The sequence below is a fragment of the Mustela putorius genome, unplaced genomic scaffold, assembly GCF_011764305.1.
Source record: "Mustela putorius furo isolate JIRA1106 unplaced genomic scaffold, ASM1176430v1.1 tig00003869_pilon_pilon_pilon, whole genome shotgun sequence".
NCBI lineage: Eukaryota > Metazoa > Chordata > Mammalia > Carnivora > Mustelidae > Mustela > Mustela putorius.
Window position 1 is genome coordinate 26,956,420 of NW_025422021.1, and position 18,658 is coordinate 26,975,077.

The 18,658-nt window shown below is 33.6% G+C and overlaps 1 protein-coding gene across 8 annotated transcripts in view; it reads left to right on the forward strand.

The window, feature by feature from the left end:
• The window catches only part of PRPF40A (pre-mRNA processing factor 40 homolog A), a 55,185-nt gene that overhangs the window by 11,743 nt on the left and 24,784 nt on the right, over nucleotides 1-18,658 (forward strand). For all 8 annotated transcript variants that reach the window (XM_004743871.3, XM_013051934.2, XM_013051938.2 and 5 more), the window contains exons 3-5: nucleotides 2,886-2,966; nucleotides 4,312-4,342; nucleotides 6,616-6,632. In XM_004743871.3, the coding sequence (XP_004743928.3) occupies nucleotides 2,886-2,966; nucleotides 4,312-4,342; nucleotides 6,616-6,632 (129 nt within the window). The remainder of the gene's footprint in view (nucleotides 1-2,885; nucleotides 2,967-4,311; nucleotides 4,343-6,615; nucleotides 6,633-18,658) is intronic.

Here is an 18,658-nt window from a genome sequence, read left to right on the forward strand (position 1 = left end):
GTGCCAAGCATCGAGAATCAAACCGACCAGTCGGGGTTGCCTCTTACAGAGAGGGCGACCCCTCCCTGCCTTGCCGACTAACTTTTATAGAGCAAAGGCCATGTGGTTGATTGAGCCTGGCCACGCACAGGTGGCCAGTTGAATTACAGTTCACCCCATAGTAGCTATTTGAACTAGCTAACTGGATGGAATCGCTCTGGCTTACAGTTTCATACTAGTATCATAGTTTTCGTTTTAAATTATATTAGTCTGCTTACTTTTAGATAATCAGTTGTACATCTTTCCAGCGTTTGTCCAGTTGAACAAGCCCAACTAGTTAATGCCCCTCAATTTACAGAGATATTGAGGGAGAATTTAGATTTTTATTTAACACTAAATCTCATTCACGTAAGTTCCACAAATGTAAAAACCCTATTTTGAAATAGAGTTGTGGCTCAGAGTGCCAACCTCAGAATTTGGGGAGTTGAAATTGCCAAGACCCAGACTCAGGTTTTACCTCTGGGGAAGACTATTTGCTACAGTGTTTCATTGCCCTGGTATTTGGACACTCCTCAGCCTTGACAAGTGTCCCTTTGGGGTCAGTTCTCAGACTGCATAAAGAAAAGAGCTGACAGGACTCCCTCAGAGCTGGGATTTGGTGAGTCTGTCCCAGAGCAATTCAGTCTCCTCTGCTTGTATTTGTTGCTACAAAATCAACATTGATTGTTCATCATCTTTCTATTTGAAATATGTAAAGAAAATCTAGTTGTAACAGGCTTAGGTGATCTTATTTAGTTAAAAGGAAACTATAACCCTGATAGCAACTAGAAAGTGAAGAAAGAGTTGGTTTTGGGGGGGCGGGAGGGAAGGAACGTGAAACACTAAATCTCATTCTGTAACCAGCCACGAGTTTTACGCTAAGAGCAAGTTTTCGAGATGTTTTAAAATTTGAAGTGGGGAGAAACAACAATTGAGAGAATTCTGTCAAACTCTGATCTTTAATGATTTTCAAATATTGTCACTTGCCTTTTCTAGTCAATTCTTATTAATTGTAGGGGGTTTTGTCCCTTGTTTTTTAAATGGGATTTGGTCACTGTCTTATGAAGCAGAGTATTTCAATTCAAAATTACATTACTTAATACTGCTACCATATTGAAATGTTCTGTTGTGTGTTGGAGATTTTATCCTACTTTTCTTAATATCTTTAGTTCTTATAAGAAAATACTTTTTTCCCAAGTTTTCAAAGTTCAGTTTTTCAATTTCATTTAGAATTCTAGTTTTTGGGTTTTATAGGCCATTTTAAATACCAGGCTGTTTCCCCACTGTTGCTTACCGTGCTTCCCCCCATAATCAGTTGCTTAGTACCTTAAGAATTCACACCTACTTTGCTATTAGCCTAAAGTAAAATCAGTTGTGAGGATATATTTTTTCAGAGTAGAGAGAAGAGGGAATGTGTCTAGTTCTCATTTGATTGCTATGTTTTTTTCCCTTAATGCATAAATTAATTCATTAATTCTTTTAGTCAGGGTGGTGGAGGCTTGTGCTTCTGTTTTCAAATTCTGTACCTTTTTTTTTTAAGATTATATTTATTTATTTGTCAGAGTGGCTCAAAAATTTATTTATTTATTTATTTATTTATTTGTCAGCACAAGCAGACAGAGTGGCAGGCAGAGGCAGACAGAGAAGCAGGCTCCTGCTGAGCAAGGAGCCTGATGTGGGACTCGATCCCAGGGCGCTGGGATCATGACCTGAGCCGAAGGCAACAGCTTAACCAACTGAGCCACCCAGGTGTCCCAGTACCTTTTTTTTTTTAACTGCTGTTTCATCATGTATTCCAAGTAGTAATAAAATGTTTTCTGTCAGGTTCTTGTTTCATGATGCTTAAGCAATTTATTGAATATTTAAAGGAACAAAAAACCTTTGTTTTTTAACCCACTAATACAGTGCTGCTTCATTTTAATGAAGAGGGAAGCCTGGTTTTGCTTTGTGAGTCGACTTTCCCGAATAACAAAATTCAGCGTGCAAGTGTTCTCATCTACGTTTAGTAGGCTTTATATGTTCTCTTGACCAATATGCTTGTTTGTTTCTGTTTCTCCAAGTTTCATTTAATTTGAAACTGTTGAATACCCAGTTACTTTGTCCCGGTACTTATGATTATTGTATACATTTTTTATTCCATCCATGTTTTTCTTAGATTTGCTCATATTAGAATCAAAATTATAATGTGGAATTATACAAATATGGATGAGTAGTGGGTCAAAATCCTTTGAATTAATTTTTATTGATACTTAGTGGTGAAGTTTCATTCATAGATTTGGATGGCAGTCATTGGTAGACTAGATTAACCTCCAAAACTAATACCTTCTTTCTTCAGATACTCATGTTTGCTTTATTAAGTTTTTCAAGAGAAGACAGAAGATCTATGTCTGAAGTTTGTTTTTACATATTTTTTGTAACCATCAAATTTTAAGCACCTTGATCTTGAATTTTTTAAAGAGCCAGATTGCTGTAAAATTTTTTAGTACAGATATTAACAGTCAAAGGTGAGAAATACAGAAAGTTTTGTCTTGCTCAAAAGAAGGGAGAAAAACACGAGTGATGAGTTAAAATTAAAAGGAAATTAATATTCTCAAAAGCACTTGGAAATAACAAAAACAAAAAGTTTACTTGAACTTTTATGTTTGTTAGAAGTAATTTTAACTTACATATAAATTACGACAAATACTAGCTCATTGATAAAATACTTCATTCATTCAACAAGCACTTACTAAGCATACTATTCATACAGTGTTCACTGGGTTTAAATCTTGAGTTGTACATATTAGTTTTGATAACCAGATAGATTAATAAGGTTCTATTAAATGCTTTGTTTTTATATATTAACCTTTTCTTTACTTTTATTCTAGATGCCAGGAATGATGTCTTCAGTCATGCCTGGAATGATGATGTCTCATATGTCTCAGGCTTCCATGCAGCCTGCCTTACCGGTAATCTAGTAAAAATAATTATTTTCTGATGTTTTGACTACTTTTACATATGAAATAACATAGTATATATGTATTTTGTAGGCAGTCAGGTTAGCTTTTTAAGTGTGTCTTGAGAACTGTAATGCAAGGTGAGAATTAGAATGGGCTTTTCGGTTCTTGAATGATAGGCATTCACATTTTTTCCTGTATTTATACAGACATCCTTAATTGTTAAGTTAATTCTACCTTAAATAAGAGTAGAGGGGCGCCTGGGTAGCTCAGTGGGTTAAAGCCTCTGCCTTGGACTCAGGTCATGATCCTAGGGTCCTGGGATTAAGCCCCGCATCTGGCTCTCTGCTCAGCAGGGAGCCTGCTTCCCTTCCTCTCCCTCTGCCTGCCTCTCTGCCTACTTGTGATTTCTGTCTGTCAAATAAATAAATAAAATCTTAAAAAAAAAAAAAAAAGAGTAGAATACTAAATAGTATAATTCGTCATCCAGAAGCATTTTATTGGTCTGGTAGCATTCTGTTCTTAAAGAATAGACTTTTGCTTTGCTGACTGTTAATTAAAAATTGTTGTATTATGGTTTAGTAATAGATCCTAGATTTAGAAATCAGAAGATTTTATTCTGAGTTTACATTTCATGAGACTTGAATGAGGGCGCGTGACTTACAAAATCCTTGATAGCCTTATCACCCTTACTGGATTGTATAGCAAATCTGTAAATCATCATGATACTCATATTACCATAACTTACTTATTACCTGATAACCTAGTGGTTGTAATGAACAGACTCCACTGGGGTGGTAAGTTTGCAGTATCTTACCCAAAATCCTTAGGTCAAATATATATTTTACAATATTTTATTATTGTAAAATAATACTTTGTAAATTCTATATATTATATAAAAATTTCTTTTGGGGTCTTATACAATGCCTTATATAATTTTAAGCACAATATTTCTATAGCCAAACTGATAGGTATTCTCTTGGGTGGGATAAATAAAGAGTTTATGTCATTCAGAGCAGATTTTGCCACTAAAATGATGTTGGTGTGAAAGTTGAAAAAACTTGGTTCTTAGAGCTTTTTCTGTATCAGATTGTGGATAAGTGGTTGTCAATCTATATGTAACTGGTGATCATATGAATAAACCACTTAGATTATAAGTGTTTAGCTCCAGGTTAATGATATTTTTAAAATTTATAGCAAAGTCAAGGAACTAAAACCACTGAAACTTAGTGAGAATCTTTGAGTCAGTGGCTTGAGAATTACACATAAAGGGGACTCTGATTGTGGTTTATGAAAAGCTTTTGCAAAATATAGCTTAAACGAGGTGAATACTACTAATTTAATTGTTTTCTTACAGCCAGGAGTAAATAATATGGATGTAGCAGCAGGTATGTACACCATTTATGGTAGTAAATATTAGACTTCATTTGGACAGTAGCTATCATAATAAGGAATAAAAGCAGCATCACTTGGGTTTTATGATTAGCTCCTGACTTTTTTTTTTCATTTTGTTGTTGTTTTAAGCAGTAGGAAATAGGGATAGTATTTATAATTGAATCCGTAAGAAATTACCATAATTTTAGATCAGGAGTTCTGGGACCAGATTTGGTCTATAGTTATACTTTATTTAGCCCATACAATGTTTTTAAATTTTATAATTAGTTGCTGTCATTTAAAGTCTTGGGCCATATTCAACAATTAGCTTTATCTTTTTACACCAAGTTTGAATTTATCTTGAAAAAGTGGATTATCGCAATGCTCATTGTTTACAGTGGTACTTACTAACACAGTAGGTAGTCAGAGAATATTTAAATGAAAAGTTCTGATTGAGTCCCGGTTTGTATTCAGCCAGACATTGTGGAATGGGGTAGTAACTCCTTATTTTGGACATGGAGCATGTACTCTCATTAGCCTTCTGGACTACTTCATAGTCTTTTCTGTTACCTGCTTGGTCCTGTAGCCATTGGAGTTTGTTAACCTGCTGATAATTTTTTTTAATCAGCCAGTTATTAATAACTGTTTGGCTGGTGTACCTTTTATATATATTAGCAGTGCCTCAATTATTTGTAAGTAAATAATGTTCCAGATGAATTGGTATTCCAGATGCTGAGCTTTTTTCCATGATTATGCCAAAATGTTTTTTGGTTTTTTGGTTTTTGTGGGGGGAAGAGGGCCAGAGGGTGAGGGAGCAAGAGAGAGTCTCAAGCAGGCTCCACACCTATGGTAGGGTCCTCCGAAGGAGGAAGAGTCTCATGACTCTGAGATCAAGAGTGAGTTACTTAACTGACTAAGCCACCCAGGTACCTCTAAAACGTTTTTTCTTTTAAACATGGTTTGAAACATTTAAAATGCACCATTTTCCAACAGGTTTATATGGGGCATAATGGATCTCCTTAAGATAGTTCACAAATTTCTTTATTTAAGTTAAATGATGTTCTGAAATATCTAGTTTAATATTTTGTTTATTAGCTATCTAGAGCTGATTACTATTACCCTAAATAATTCTGGAAAATTATCTTAAAATTTCTTCTTTTTTTTTTAATTGAAGTATAATTGACATACAGTAGTATCTTGTTAACTTGTTAGTGTACAACGTTGTGATTTGATAATTTTGTACATTACAAAATGATCCCCACAGTAAGTCTAGTTACCTATCCATCACCTTCCAAAGTTATTACAATATTATTGACTGTATTTCTTATGCTGTACACTACATTGCCTTGACTTACTTTATATCCAGAAGTTTATCTCTTGCCCTCCCCTCTTTGGTAACAAACATTTTGTTTCCTGCATCCTGAGTCAGAAACAGACTCATAAAATTTCTTCTTAATTACTTTTAAAATGCTTTGGTTCTACCAGTGATGTCCATGGTAGCTTCTTTTGATTTTGTTCTGTGTGTTTTATTGTTTTATTCCTTTTTTACATATAGCTCTTTTTTTCTTTTTCACACATTGTTTTAGATTACTAGTTTCTAAAGTTAAACTTACTCCTTTGAACTTGGTGACTAATAGGCAATTCCCCTTCTGTCTAGAGGGGTATTGATAATAGTCTAGGACCATACCATCTAATGGACTTTTGTGCAATGAAGGAAATGTTCTGTAATCTGTACTGTCCAATGCAATAGTCGTTAGGTGCATATGAGTACTGAGTAATTGAAATTGGCTTGTACAAAGAGGAACTGAATTTTTAAATTTTATTTAATCTCAATTAAAAACTTTAAACAGGGAAGTGTGGTAGCTAATGGATATTGTATTTTACACCACAAGTGTGGAATTTATATACTTGAAGGTGCCATAGATCTAAAGTCTGGCATTTTTTTATTTCAGTAGTGTAGTGGAGAAAGGAATTAGTCAAGATAGACACCTATAATAGCAAGAAGAGAAACAAATGTCAAAGATTATGACTTTTCCAACGGGAACTAAGTGAGTTTGAAGTTTAAAAGTTAAAAGTACCACTTAATTCTGAAAATGCCTTCCACCATATATGTTTATTTTGTAAAAAAGAGAGCATGCACATAAATCATATGGGGCAGTCTTAGGATATTTAGTGTGACAGGATAAGGAGGAAAAAATAGTATGAATAAATATTTTTTAAATGTTCACTCAAGAAGACCATGGTTTATCACATTGTAAATACTGTTCCCTTTTTTTTTTTTTTTTAGGTACAGCATCTGGTGCAGTAAGTACCTCTAGAACATAGTTATTTCATTATAACTCTTTAACCTACGACATTGATCCTTATTTCTGTTTTAAAGATTATCTGCTAACTTGCATCTTTTTCCTTTCTTTTCTATGCTAAAGGTTGAAAATTCTTTGAACGATTTATCTTAAAATTTAATTTTCGTGGGACTTAATGAGAGAAAAAGAAATCAGATATACATCAGAATTTAGAAAGATTTGAATTTCTCCCCTCCCAGTACAATTAGAAGGGAAACAGCTTATAGGTATATTAATTAACCTGATAGTTTTTACATATGGTTTACATTAGAAGTTTTTAACCTGTTAATTAACCTGATAGTTTTTACATATGGTTTACATTAGAAAGTACGCATATACAAAAATCTCTGTACCCTTGTTTATTACTGTAAACCCACTGTGTAAACTTTCTAATACACATTTTAAAATACTTACTTGTTTGTACCTTCCCTATTGGTGTCAGAAAAACAAATACGTTATTCAAAATTGCTGGTTTTTTTGTTCTTGGGTTTTTTGGTGTTGGTGGGTTTTTTGTTCAGTTTCATTTGGTTTGTGTTTTTTGATGGGGGGTTTCTTTGTTGGCTTTTTGTTTTTGTTTTGTTTTGTTTTGCTCCTAAGAAAAGGAGAGAATGATACTGCAATGCTGCATTTCTTTTTCTCCATACTTGATTTTTTTAGGATAATAGTTATTTTTGCTAATGTTTCTGTACATGGTGTTTTGTTACAGATTTTTATTATGTTTGGGAAAATAATACATGTCTGAAAGCCTCACTTAAAGATGCCTATTTTTTGTTTATTGATAATAGCCATGCCCATTGACCTCAAGGTTTTCTTTGATTTTTTGTGTTTTAATTCCTTAAAGATCAGTGGGAAGAAGAGAGTTTTGTTGTTGTTGTTGTTGTTTTTTAAAGATTTTATTTATTTATTTATTTATTTGACAGACAGAGATCACAAGTAGGGAGAGAGGCAGGCAGAGAGAGAGGAAGGGAAGCAGGCTCCCCATCCAGCAGAGAGCCCGAAGCAGGGCTTGATCCCAGGACCCTCAGATTATGACCTGAGCCAAAGGCAGAGGCTTTAACCCACTGAGCCACCCAGGTGCCCCAAGAAAAGGGTTTTTTGTTTGCTCATTTGTTTGTTTCTGGTTTGGGGGGTGGGGAGTAAGAAGACAAAGTGAGAATTTTAAGCAGGCTCCACGCACAGCACACAGGCAGTGCAGGGCTCAGTCTCAGAACTCTGAGGTCACAACCAGAGCCAAAGTTAAGTCTGTTGCTTAACCAACTGAACCACCAAGGCACCCCGGAAAGAAGAGTTTGTGTGTATAATCTCATTTAATCAAAATAATGCTGAGAGATAGCTGTTATCCCCATATTATGGTTAAGGAAATGCAAAAAGCTGTTAATTGATTATAAATATGAGGGGAAAGACTTAATTGTGAACTGTATTTAAATATTTTAAAGTTTCTTGTATCTTCTGCTTTAAAAGTTGAATGGTTAGAGGGGCACCTCATGGCTCAGTCAGTTGAGTGTCTGACTTCCACTTGGGTCATGAGATCCAACCCTGAGTTGGGCTCTGAGCTTGGCATGGAGTCTGCTTGAGATTCTCTCCATCTCAGCGCCTACCTCTGCTGGCATGCAGGATCTCTCTTTCTCTCTCAAATAAATAGATAAAAATCTTTTTCTTTTTTTTTTTAAAGTTGAATGATTATAAAATATCCATGTGATATTCTTCCATTAAAAGTGCCTGTTTGTATTTTTCACCAGTGATAGCTTTATGATTTTTGTTTTGTTTTGTTTTTTGTTTTTGTTTTTGTTTTAAATAATGTAGGCTTGCTTGGGGGATTAAGGAGCAGACATAGTTAAAAAGAAGAAAATAAAATTTCTCCCTAACTTTTTATTTGAGAGAGGGAGAGAGCACAAGCTTATGAGTGGGCCAGGGTTGGCAAGGAGGGGATGGGGGGCAGAGGAGAGGGATAAGCAGACTTCATACTGAGTGGGGCTTGATCCCAGGACCCCTGGGATCATGACCTGAGCTGAAGGTAGATGTTTAACAGACTGAGCCACCCAGGCACCCCGAAATATCTTTCTTGTCATAAGTTAAATTCACACGTACTCTGGCATCTCCTTCTGGGTTTTCTTTTCTGTTGGTCCATATCTGTTAATTTTTCACCCAGTATTACACCTTTTTTTTTTTCTCCATTAAAACAGCTTTAATATTTAGTAAGGTGGGGCTTTTGGGTGGCTTAGTTGGTTAGGCAGCTGGCTCTTGATTTCAGCTCAGGTCATGATCTCAGACAGAGTCTCTCTCAAGTAAATAAATAACATCCTTAAAAAAAAAAATTTAAGGTACACAAATTTGAGTTACCTAAACTCTTCCGATTACGGTCATTGTCACTCATCCTTGGAAGATTCCACACATTTTTTTCACTTTTTCATCTTCACTCCTATCCCTACAGCACCCTCCCTAATGGGTGCTTACTAGAATATATGCCCTAAGACATGCATATATTGGGAAAAGCTTATGAAATTTTTTGTGTACATATTTTTGTTTTTCTTTTCTTTTTTTCTTCACATATTTCATGTTTATTTTTTTGTTGAGTTATAATTGGCATAACATTTTAGATTGTACAAACTTATTTGGTATTTGTATACATTGTAAAATGTTCATACTAAATTTAGTTAACATCTTTCTGTATACATAGTTACAGATCTTTTTCTCTTGTGATGAGGACTTTTAAGATTTACTCTCATAACAACTTTGAAATATGCCACACAGTGTTAACTGTAGTCACCATGCTGTACATTACATCTCCATGTCTTACTTATTTTATAATTGGAAATTTGTACCTCTTGACCTTCTTTACCCATTTCGAACCCCCACCTGCAATCTGTTCTCTATATCTGAGTTTGGATTTTATATGTTTTTTAGATTCTACATGTAAATGAGATCATAGGGTACTTGTTTTTCTCCATTTGACTTATTTCACTTAGCGTAATACCTTCAAGGTCCAACTGCGTTGTTGCAGATGTCAAGATTTCATTCTTGTTATAGCTGAATAGTTCTCCTCTTTGTGCGTGTGCCCATTTGTGTGTGTATATATTCTATATCTTTATCCATTCATCCATCCAAGGACACCTAGGTTATTTCTGTATCTTGGCTATTGTAAATAAGGCTGCTATGAACCTGTGGGTACATCTATCTTTTTGAGTTACCATTTTCATTTTCTTTGAATAAATGCCCAGAAGCAGAATTGCTAAATTGTATGGTAGTTCGATTTTTAATTTTTTGAGAAGCCATAGAGGCTACACTAGTTACATTCGCACCAACAGTGCATGAAGGTTTCCTTTTCAGCTACACCCTCACTGACACTTATTACCTGTTTTTGATAATAGGCATTCTAACAAATATAAGGTGGTATCACATTGTGGTTTTGATTTGCATTTCCCTGGTAATGATGTTGACCATCTTCTCTTATGTCTGTTGGTCACCTCCATGTGTTCTCTGGAAAAATGTCTCTTCAGATCCTCTGCCCATTTTTTAATCAGATTGTTTGGGGGTTTTTGCTGTGGAGTTGTATGAGCTTATTATATATTGGATATTAATCCTTACATACACGAGTTGCAGGTATTTTTCTCCCATTCAATAGGTTACTTTTTTCATTTTGTTGATGATTTCCTTTGTTGTGCCAGGAGGTTTTAATTTGATGTAGTCCACTTGTTTATTTCTCTCTTGTTCTTTGCTTTTGGAATCAAATCCAGTAAATCACTGCCATGATTGATGGTCAAGGAGGTTTTACTGCCTATCTTTTTTTCTAGTTTTATGGTTTCAAGTCTTACATTCAAGCTTAAATCCATTTTGGGCTAATTTTTGTGCATGATGGAAAATAGTAGTCTAATTTCATTCTTTTTCATGTGGCTGCCCTTTCTTATATATTCCTGCCTCCTTTGTCATAAATTCATCAATCATTTATGCATGAGTTTATTTCTTAGATCTTGCTTCTGTCGTATTGATCTATATGTCTATGTTTATGCCAGGACTGTACTATTTTAATTTTAGTACCCTGTTAATATAATTTGAAAGCAGGGAGCATGGCACCCCCAGCTTTGTTCTTCACATTCCTTTGCCTATTCAGTCTTTATGTGATTCCATCCAAATTTTAGGATTGTATGTTCTGTTTCTTTGAAAAGTGCCTTTGAAATTTTGATAGGGTTGCATGGATTTGGTAGTATGGACTTTTGAACAATACTAATTTTTTTTAATCCATGAGCATGGAATGTCTTTCCATTTATTTGTGTTTGTTTATTTAATCAGTGTCCTAGTTTCCACTTGTGCAGATCTTTCCCCTCTTTGGTTACTTTTTTCTCTGAGTATTTTATTTTTGGTTCAATTGTATATGGGTATTTTTTTTTTTTTTGCTTTAGTTTTTCTTTCTGATTGTTCATTTTGATATATGAAACAGATTTTTGTATCATATTGAATTTATTTCTAATGGGTTTTTTGGTGAAGTCTTCAGGTTTTTTATATATAGAAATGTTTTTCCTATAAATAGCATTATCTTACTCTGTAGCTCACCTGTTTTCCCTTTTAATGATTTGAGTATTTTTATCAGTCTCTTTGTTTACCTGCACGGTAGCTTTTAAAAATTTTTACTCAGTTTCAGGTGTCCAAGATATTTTTGGTATCTTCATTGGAGTTGCCTTGAATTTATAGATTGTGAAGGCGTATTTATAATATTAAGTCATACCAGTGAACGTGGTAGTCAGTTCTTTTGTGTCTGTCTTGTAGGAGAGCTTAAATTTGAGTTTCGTCTTTTTTTCTAATCTTCGTATCTAATCCTTTAACTTTTACTGTGTCAGACAAAACCTCTAGCACTATGGTGAGCAATAGCGGTGATGATAAACTGATTTTGTTACCTTTTTTCCTCTCTTAAAGGGATTATGTATTGAATTTTCCACTTAATATGATGTTTACTATACTTTTTTGATAAACAACTCTTACAAATTGACTTTTCTTTTCCTCATTTGCTGAGAGAGGTCATTTATGAACTTTATTTTTAGAGAGAAAGCACACAAGCGTGCAAGCCAGGGCTGGGTGGGATGCCTGGGGGGGGTGGGGAGCAGAGGAATGGGAGGGGAGAAAATCTTAAGCAGGCTGGAGCCTGACACAGGGCTCCATCTCAGGACCCTGAGATCATGATCTGAGCTGAATAAAGGGTCAGATGCTCAACTGACTGAACACCCACGTGCCCCACTAACTTAATTTTAAAATTCTTCAGTGCTTTTTTTCTTATCCACTGAGATGGTCATATGGTATTTCTTCTGTAGTCTATTAACGTGCAAGTACACAGATAAATTTTCTGTTATCTCATCTTTGCATTACTAAGGTGAACTGTAGTTATTCATTAAGTGTGTTAAGAGTGTATATGTAGTGCACACATGTGTTTTTAATTCCTTTGGAATTCAGTTTGCTAATTTAGGTTATTCGTGTCTAGATAATAACCTTTCTCTTTCTGGTCCTTAGAACAGTTTACATAAATGATGCAAAACTTCTTTCCTTTTTTTTTTCTTAAGATTTTATTTATTTATTTGACAAAGAGATAGCACAAGTAGGGGAGCAGCAGGGAGAGGGAGAAGCAGGCTCTCCACTGAGCAGGGAGCCCAGTGTGGGGCTCGATCCCAGGATCCTGGGATCATGACCTGAACTGAAGGCTTAACCCGACTGAGTCACCCAGGTACCCTGACGCAAAACTTAACTTCTTAACAGTTTGATAGAACACAACTAAAAATTGTCTGGACCTAGTGCTTTTTGAGTATAGAGGTTTTAGATAACTATTTGAGTTTCTTTAGTGATTATTGCACTATTCTGGTTTTTAATTTCTTATTTATGCTTTTCTATATATCTATCTGTTTTGTTGAGGTTTAATAATTGTTTAGCATGGAGTTAGAATTCTGTCATTGCCATTATTTATTTATTTATTTATTTATTTATTTATTTTTTGGAGGGGGTGACCATCCAGTTTATTTCTGCTGTTGTCTTTATTTCCTACTTGGTTACTCGGCTGCCTTTTTTCTAGCTTCTTGAGTGCTTATTAGCTCTTGGTTGTTAGACCTTTTTTTGTACTAAGTTAACTATGTTGCTTAAGTTTTGACATAGAGGATTTTCTTTTAACTCATTTCCCAATATTTTTTCTTCTCCTCTCATTTGATTTTTTTATTGAAAGCATATTGGGTAGTATGGTTTTCTTGGTTTCTAGAGTGGGTTTTTTTTTTTAATTTACTTTCTTTAGAGCAATTTTAGGTTAGTAGCACAATTGAACACCAAGTAGAGTTCCTTAATATCCACCCCCCACAGCCTCCCATACTATCAATATCATGGACTAGGGTGTAGGATGTTAATGTTTATTAAAATCAGTGATCCTACACTGACACATCATTATTACCCACAGTCCAGTTTACATTAGAGTTCATTCTGGTGTTACCTATTCTTTGAGTTTTAACAAATGTTAATGACATGTCATCATGATCGTGTGTACAGAATAGTTTCACTACCCTGAAAATCTCTGTGCTCCACCTGTTCTCTCTCTCTCCTACCTCCACCCCTTGCCCCAAGCAACTACCGATCTTCTTAACTATCTTACTATATATAAGTACCTCGTTTTCATTCTAGTTTATTTTACCTTCTGAAAACTTAATATATTTTGAATAGGACTTTTTCATATTTTTATTGCAAATGAGTTATTGTCAATTCAAAGATTTTTGTATATTTATCTTAGAGCCAGGTATATTATACTTTTTTTTTCCAATTAAAGATAAGAGAATTTCTCTTTCCCAAATATACCAGTTACTTCATTTCATTATTGTTAGGTATTTGTTGAAATACAGTGATTGTACACTCCCCTTTTGGTCATGATTTTAATGCAAGTGGCTTTAGAATAATATTTATTATTATATATAATAATATATATTATTATATATATAAATATTATAAATAATATTTCAGTAAGTTGTCCTTTATCATTTATTGTTGTTTCTAGGATTTTTGTTTTTATTTTTTTAATACTTCCAAACCATTGTAATTTTCCGGATGTGATTTGATCATACCAAGTAAATTGGTGTGCTCCTATGATTTTTTTTTTTCCAGTTTGTTAATGGAAATAATTACTTTCTTATAGATTTCCCAGTATTAACCTACCCTGGCACTGCTACAATCAGTTCTACTTGGTCAGAGTGTATACAGTGCAGGATTTTCTTGGCTAATGTTATATTTAAATTTTTAAGATTTATATTTATAAATAGCATTACCTGCTTTTCTTTTTTGATACCTTTTCTTTTGAGTTTTATTATTAATAAAGAGCTTTTCATCTTTTCCTGTGACCTGAAACAAGGACGTAATAATTCTGTGTTCTTTAAAGCTTATGTGGTGTTCTGTGAAATTATCTGGTTGGGTATCTTTCAGATGCTTCTACAGTAGTTGGAATATTCATGTATGATATGTTTCTTCTAGGGCAAATTATAATAGTCTTAGGAAATTATTTCCTCTAGATTTTGGGAATTGGTTGCAAATCTTCTGATCATGATTATGTTCTTCCTTAATGCTAATTTACATTTGGACTTTTTCTTAATTCTCCTTGTTTATAGTAGTTGAGAGGATTTTTCTGCCTGTTTAGTGTTTACATTTAATCATGTTTTTTTTGTTTCATTCAGTTGAACTTACACTTTACTACAGAAATGCTCATGTATGTATAAATATTTATCTGATGTACATGTGTTTATATAGTTTGAGTAGTGAATTTATTCACTACCCAGTTGACGAGCTTTTTGATCTCTGAAAGTATATCAGCTCTTGATAATTATGTATATGCATTTTTTTCCTTTTAAATATTTTCTGTGTGTATTTTGGTACTTTATCACAATGTCTCACTCTATATTTAAAACTGTGTCTTAGACACTTTCTATTATATTAAAAAACAGATCTCCATACGATAAATCTACAGTATGAATCGACCCTAATTGAATGATTTTCCTATGGGTGGATGTTGAATTATCACCAATTTTTCCTCATTAAAGTAATCCTGTAGAGAACATTCTTGTACCTCTTTGTAACTATGTAGGCGAGATTCTGTGGAGTGAAATATCAGCATCAGGAGGTTGTTTGTATTTCTTTTCTTTTTCTTTTGTTTATATTTTCAGTTTTGATGAGAACCAGTAACTTGCCAGCAAACCAGTTCTAATTCCATTCCCAACACTAGCGTGACAGGGTACTTTTCTTCACACCCTTTTAACATCTATACTAAGTTTTCAGCTGTCACTTACAGGAAGAATAAAAAGTTTTCATTTAATGTATGCTTCCTTGATTTACTAATGAAGTTGAATATCTAATTATGTTATCTGTATTGAGTTGTATTAATGGTCATGTTTATTTTTCCATTAGATTATCTTATTGATTGTAATAGATTTTTGTATATTAAGGATGATAGTTTTTTAATGCCTTACTTTGCAAATTTATGCTTCTAGTTTATCATTTGTGAAAATGCTGACTTTTGGTTGATTCCCCGGGACTGCCATTTGTGTTGACAGTTTTTTCTTAATACAGTAACTGTCAAAGTAATAAAATAATTTGGGGAAGGCTATCATCTGTGACAAAAGTGCAAAGTAATACTAAAATTCCAGTGCAGGGATCATCTTAATTGTTCCTAAAAGTCCTCAAAGCAAATCACCTATGGTTAAAAATAACATCCTGGTTTTGATCCATTCAGAATACACATCTAAGTCTTTGTTAGGTTTTCTCTGATTAAGCAAGGACAGTCTAAATATTTTATAGGCAGCGTTTGTTTATTGCACAGAAAGGTCTGTTACTAAAAAAGAGTAATTTTTAGGAAAATAAGTTTTTCGATTAGACTGTGCTGTACTCTGTACTTAATGTAACTATTTGCCTAAGTCATATGTTTTAGTTGTCTTCATAAGACAACTTTACAGTTGCTAGTTTATTCATATATCTGTTGATATTTCATGGCATTCTTCATCTTATATTCAGCATTTAAGGTTCATTTGTTTATAAGTTTTTCTTGTAAAATATTAGTTACTAGTTTTGGCCAGAAGCAAGGTACAGTTTTATTTTAAATTGCAGATTAGATATATATAAGGAGAAGGTGCAAAAACTTATCAGATAAATAATTTTCTTCAGAGTTGACTTCTATAAGTAGATTTGTTATATTAGTTAAGGCATTAGTACAGAATTTATATTCCTTTTTGAAATGTTTCTGTTTCTCTTAATGCCAAGTGTTGAAGCCTTGCTCTTTAAGAGGAACTTAGTGGGTACGCAAGACAATGTTGTAATGAACTCACGAGACAGCTGTGTTACCTTGGGCATGTTCCTGTACTTTCTTGTGTTCTGTTTCCTCTTCTTATAAAGGAGAGATAATAAATAGTATCTACCTTGGCAGGGTTGTTAACAATTAATTTGGGAATTGATATAAAGCAATTAACAGTGCTTACCACTCATTGGTAGATCAGAAATTTATCTGTCCTTATTGACATCTAGACTGTCCTGAATATAGTATCTTTGACACAACATTTGTGTGGGTAAAATATGGTCTGTAGAAGAAAATTTGAATTATTTCTAGCTTTTTTTTACTTCCTGGATCACTCTGAACAGTTTACTAACCCTCCTAAACCTTGGTTTTCTTATTTGAAAAATGGGGATACTGTTCATACTGCTTTGTCATATAGCTGTAAGGCTTAAATAAAATAATAACTAGTGAATACTAAATTTCTTACTGTTTATTTTACTGGTTTGTACATTTCTCATCTTTATCCCTATTATTTGGTCCAAGTGTCCTTTGTCCCTTTTTACATCTTTTCATGAGTTTGTTTCTGGTGAACTTCCTCTTTTCTGAGTGCTCTTTAGCAGATGTTACTTGGGAAGTTTAAATATAATTTTGGAACTTAGATTTTCTCTTTAGTGCAGTTCTGAGATGCTACTGATATCTTTTAAGATTTTATATATATATATATATATTCTATATATATATATGAAAGAAATAGAAACCTCTGTCTTCCTTAGCAGGATTTACTTTGTCAAATAAAGCAATACTCATACAGTTGAAGCTTCCATACATCTCTAAATCACATCACCTTTTGGTTAGATTTTAAAGTAACAGCAAGCTAAAGATTTTCCAGCAGTTACTATAATGTTTGCTCCAGAGAGATTGTAGTTGTCCTATCCTGCACACAGTGTTAGAATAAGTTAAAGAATTTAACATACCTTTTGAACTATTTTAACTATCCTGCTATACTATGCGGAGTCCATTTTGTAAATAGTCACGTCAATAACTTAATCAATCTGTATAAGAGGAGACAAATGTTTTGTTATCAGAAAGCTCAAATTTTATCAGCTTTTTTCTTTGAATTCAAATGGCTGTTTATAATTCCTTCTTCACAATAACTCCAGTTTTCTTCATGGAAGTTTTACAAAAACTTCCCTCATCTACTTGTGTGAAAATTACATTAATTTGTGTCCTTAAATCACCTTTTCTTGTTCTCCATCCCCATGTTTTGCAGAACCACATTTCCTTATATCACTTAGCATATTTAGTTTGACTATTGAATGTGTCTAAAATTGAGATTCATCCTATAATCCATTGTGTCTTATGATCTCCATTCTCCAGGCAGCAATTATGACTTAGTTGTATATGACTGAACAACAAAAAGTGCCAACATCAGAAGAATGAATTCCAGTGGTTTGAAAGAAAGTTCTTGAAGTAACGGCATAGCGTGTTAGCTTAGGATAAAATGACTATGGTGAGAGGGTAGAAAAAGCAATGAAATGATGTGTGTTGAGTCATATTCCCAAACCAGAAATCAAAAGTAGGTATGTGCTATTTCTCAATAAAGTTGATGAGGAAGAAAAAGAAGGTCATCTTTAAGTACGGTTAGAAGATAGTTAAGGACAAGCGCTGGTGATTTTTAGTTTTTTGTTTTTGTTTTAATAAATGCTGCATTACCAATATTTTTTATAGCAAAGGGGATGATGATGTGTGGAATATAATGGATGTTGGCAGCTCTCATATAAAAAATGGTCTTAGTGTGAAGTTTAAGGAACAGCTTAACTATTTTATTTGCCTTTGTACTTATCAAAAAAACTGAATTGTGATAAAAATCAGTGTCTAAGACATATATGTCTTTAAGAAGTGTATCGTAAAATCTGAGTATTAAAAAGTATGTAATAGTTCGAAGATGATTTTACTTTTTCATTCTTAGAGATATGTATAATGTTTTGTCATAGATTTTTTTTTTGTTGTTGTTGTTTTGTCATAGATTTGAAGAAATGTGATATATACATCTTCTCTAACCCTCTTTCAAGCATACTTTGTTACTATCTAAATAATCTGGTACCTGGAACTGAACTTAATACCTTTGATCTCATTCAGTAATTAATTCATTCGTGATTCCTTGTAAAAATGAACTTTGTAAAAAAAAACTCTTTATTAAGGTATGATTGACATATGAAACTGTATATATTCAATGTGTACAACCAGATGATTTGATGAATAAATGCATACCTGAAAATAGTCACCACCAAGACCACAGACACCTGTCACCTCTCAACGTTTCTTCTTACCCCTTTTATTATTATTTTATGTGTATATGTATGGGAACCTTGTAACTCCAAACCAGCATTTATTTGAGGCATCATCTTTATTGATGCCTGAGGTTTTACTAACAACTTTTAGTAGGTTCTTAGTAGTTCTTCTGGGTCCAAGAGTGGGCTTATATTCTGTATCAAACTAGTGTCACATAAAACTTTCTCACCCATTTTGTGTTGAGGCATTTAGATTCACATTTTATCACTGTTAAATTTCACCTTCATTATTAAATTCTATCATCCAACATCCGTCCTTTCTAGTTTCGATAGCTGCATCTTTATGGCATGTCAGTCTGGAGCTTTGTCCAACTTGATGTAAATATTCAAGTTATTGAGCTCATGATCAATCCACCTAATATAACATTAGCA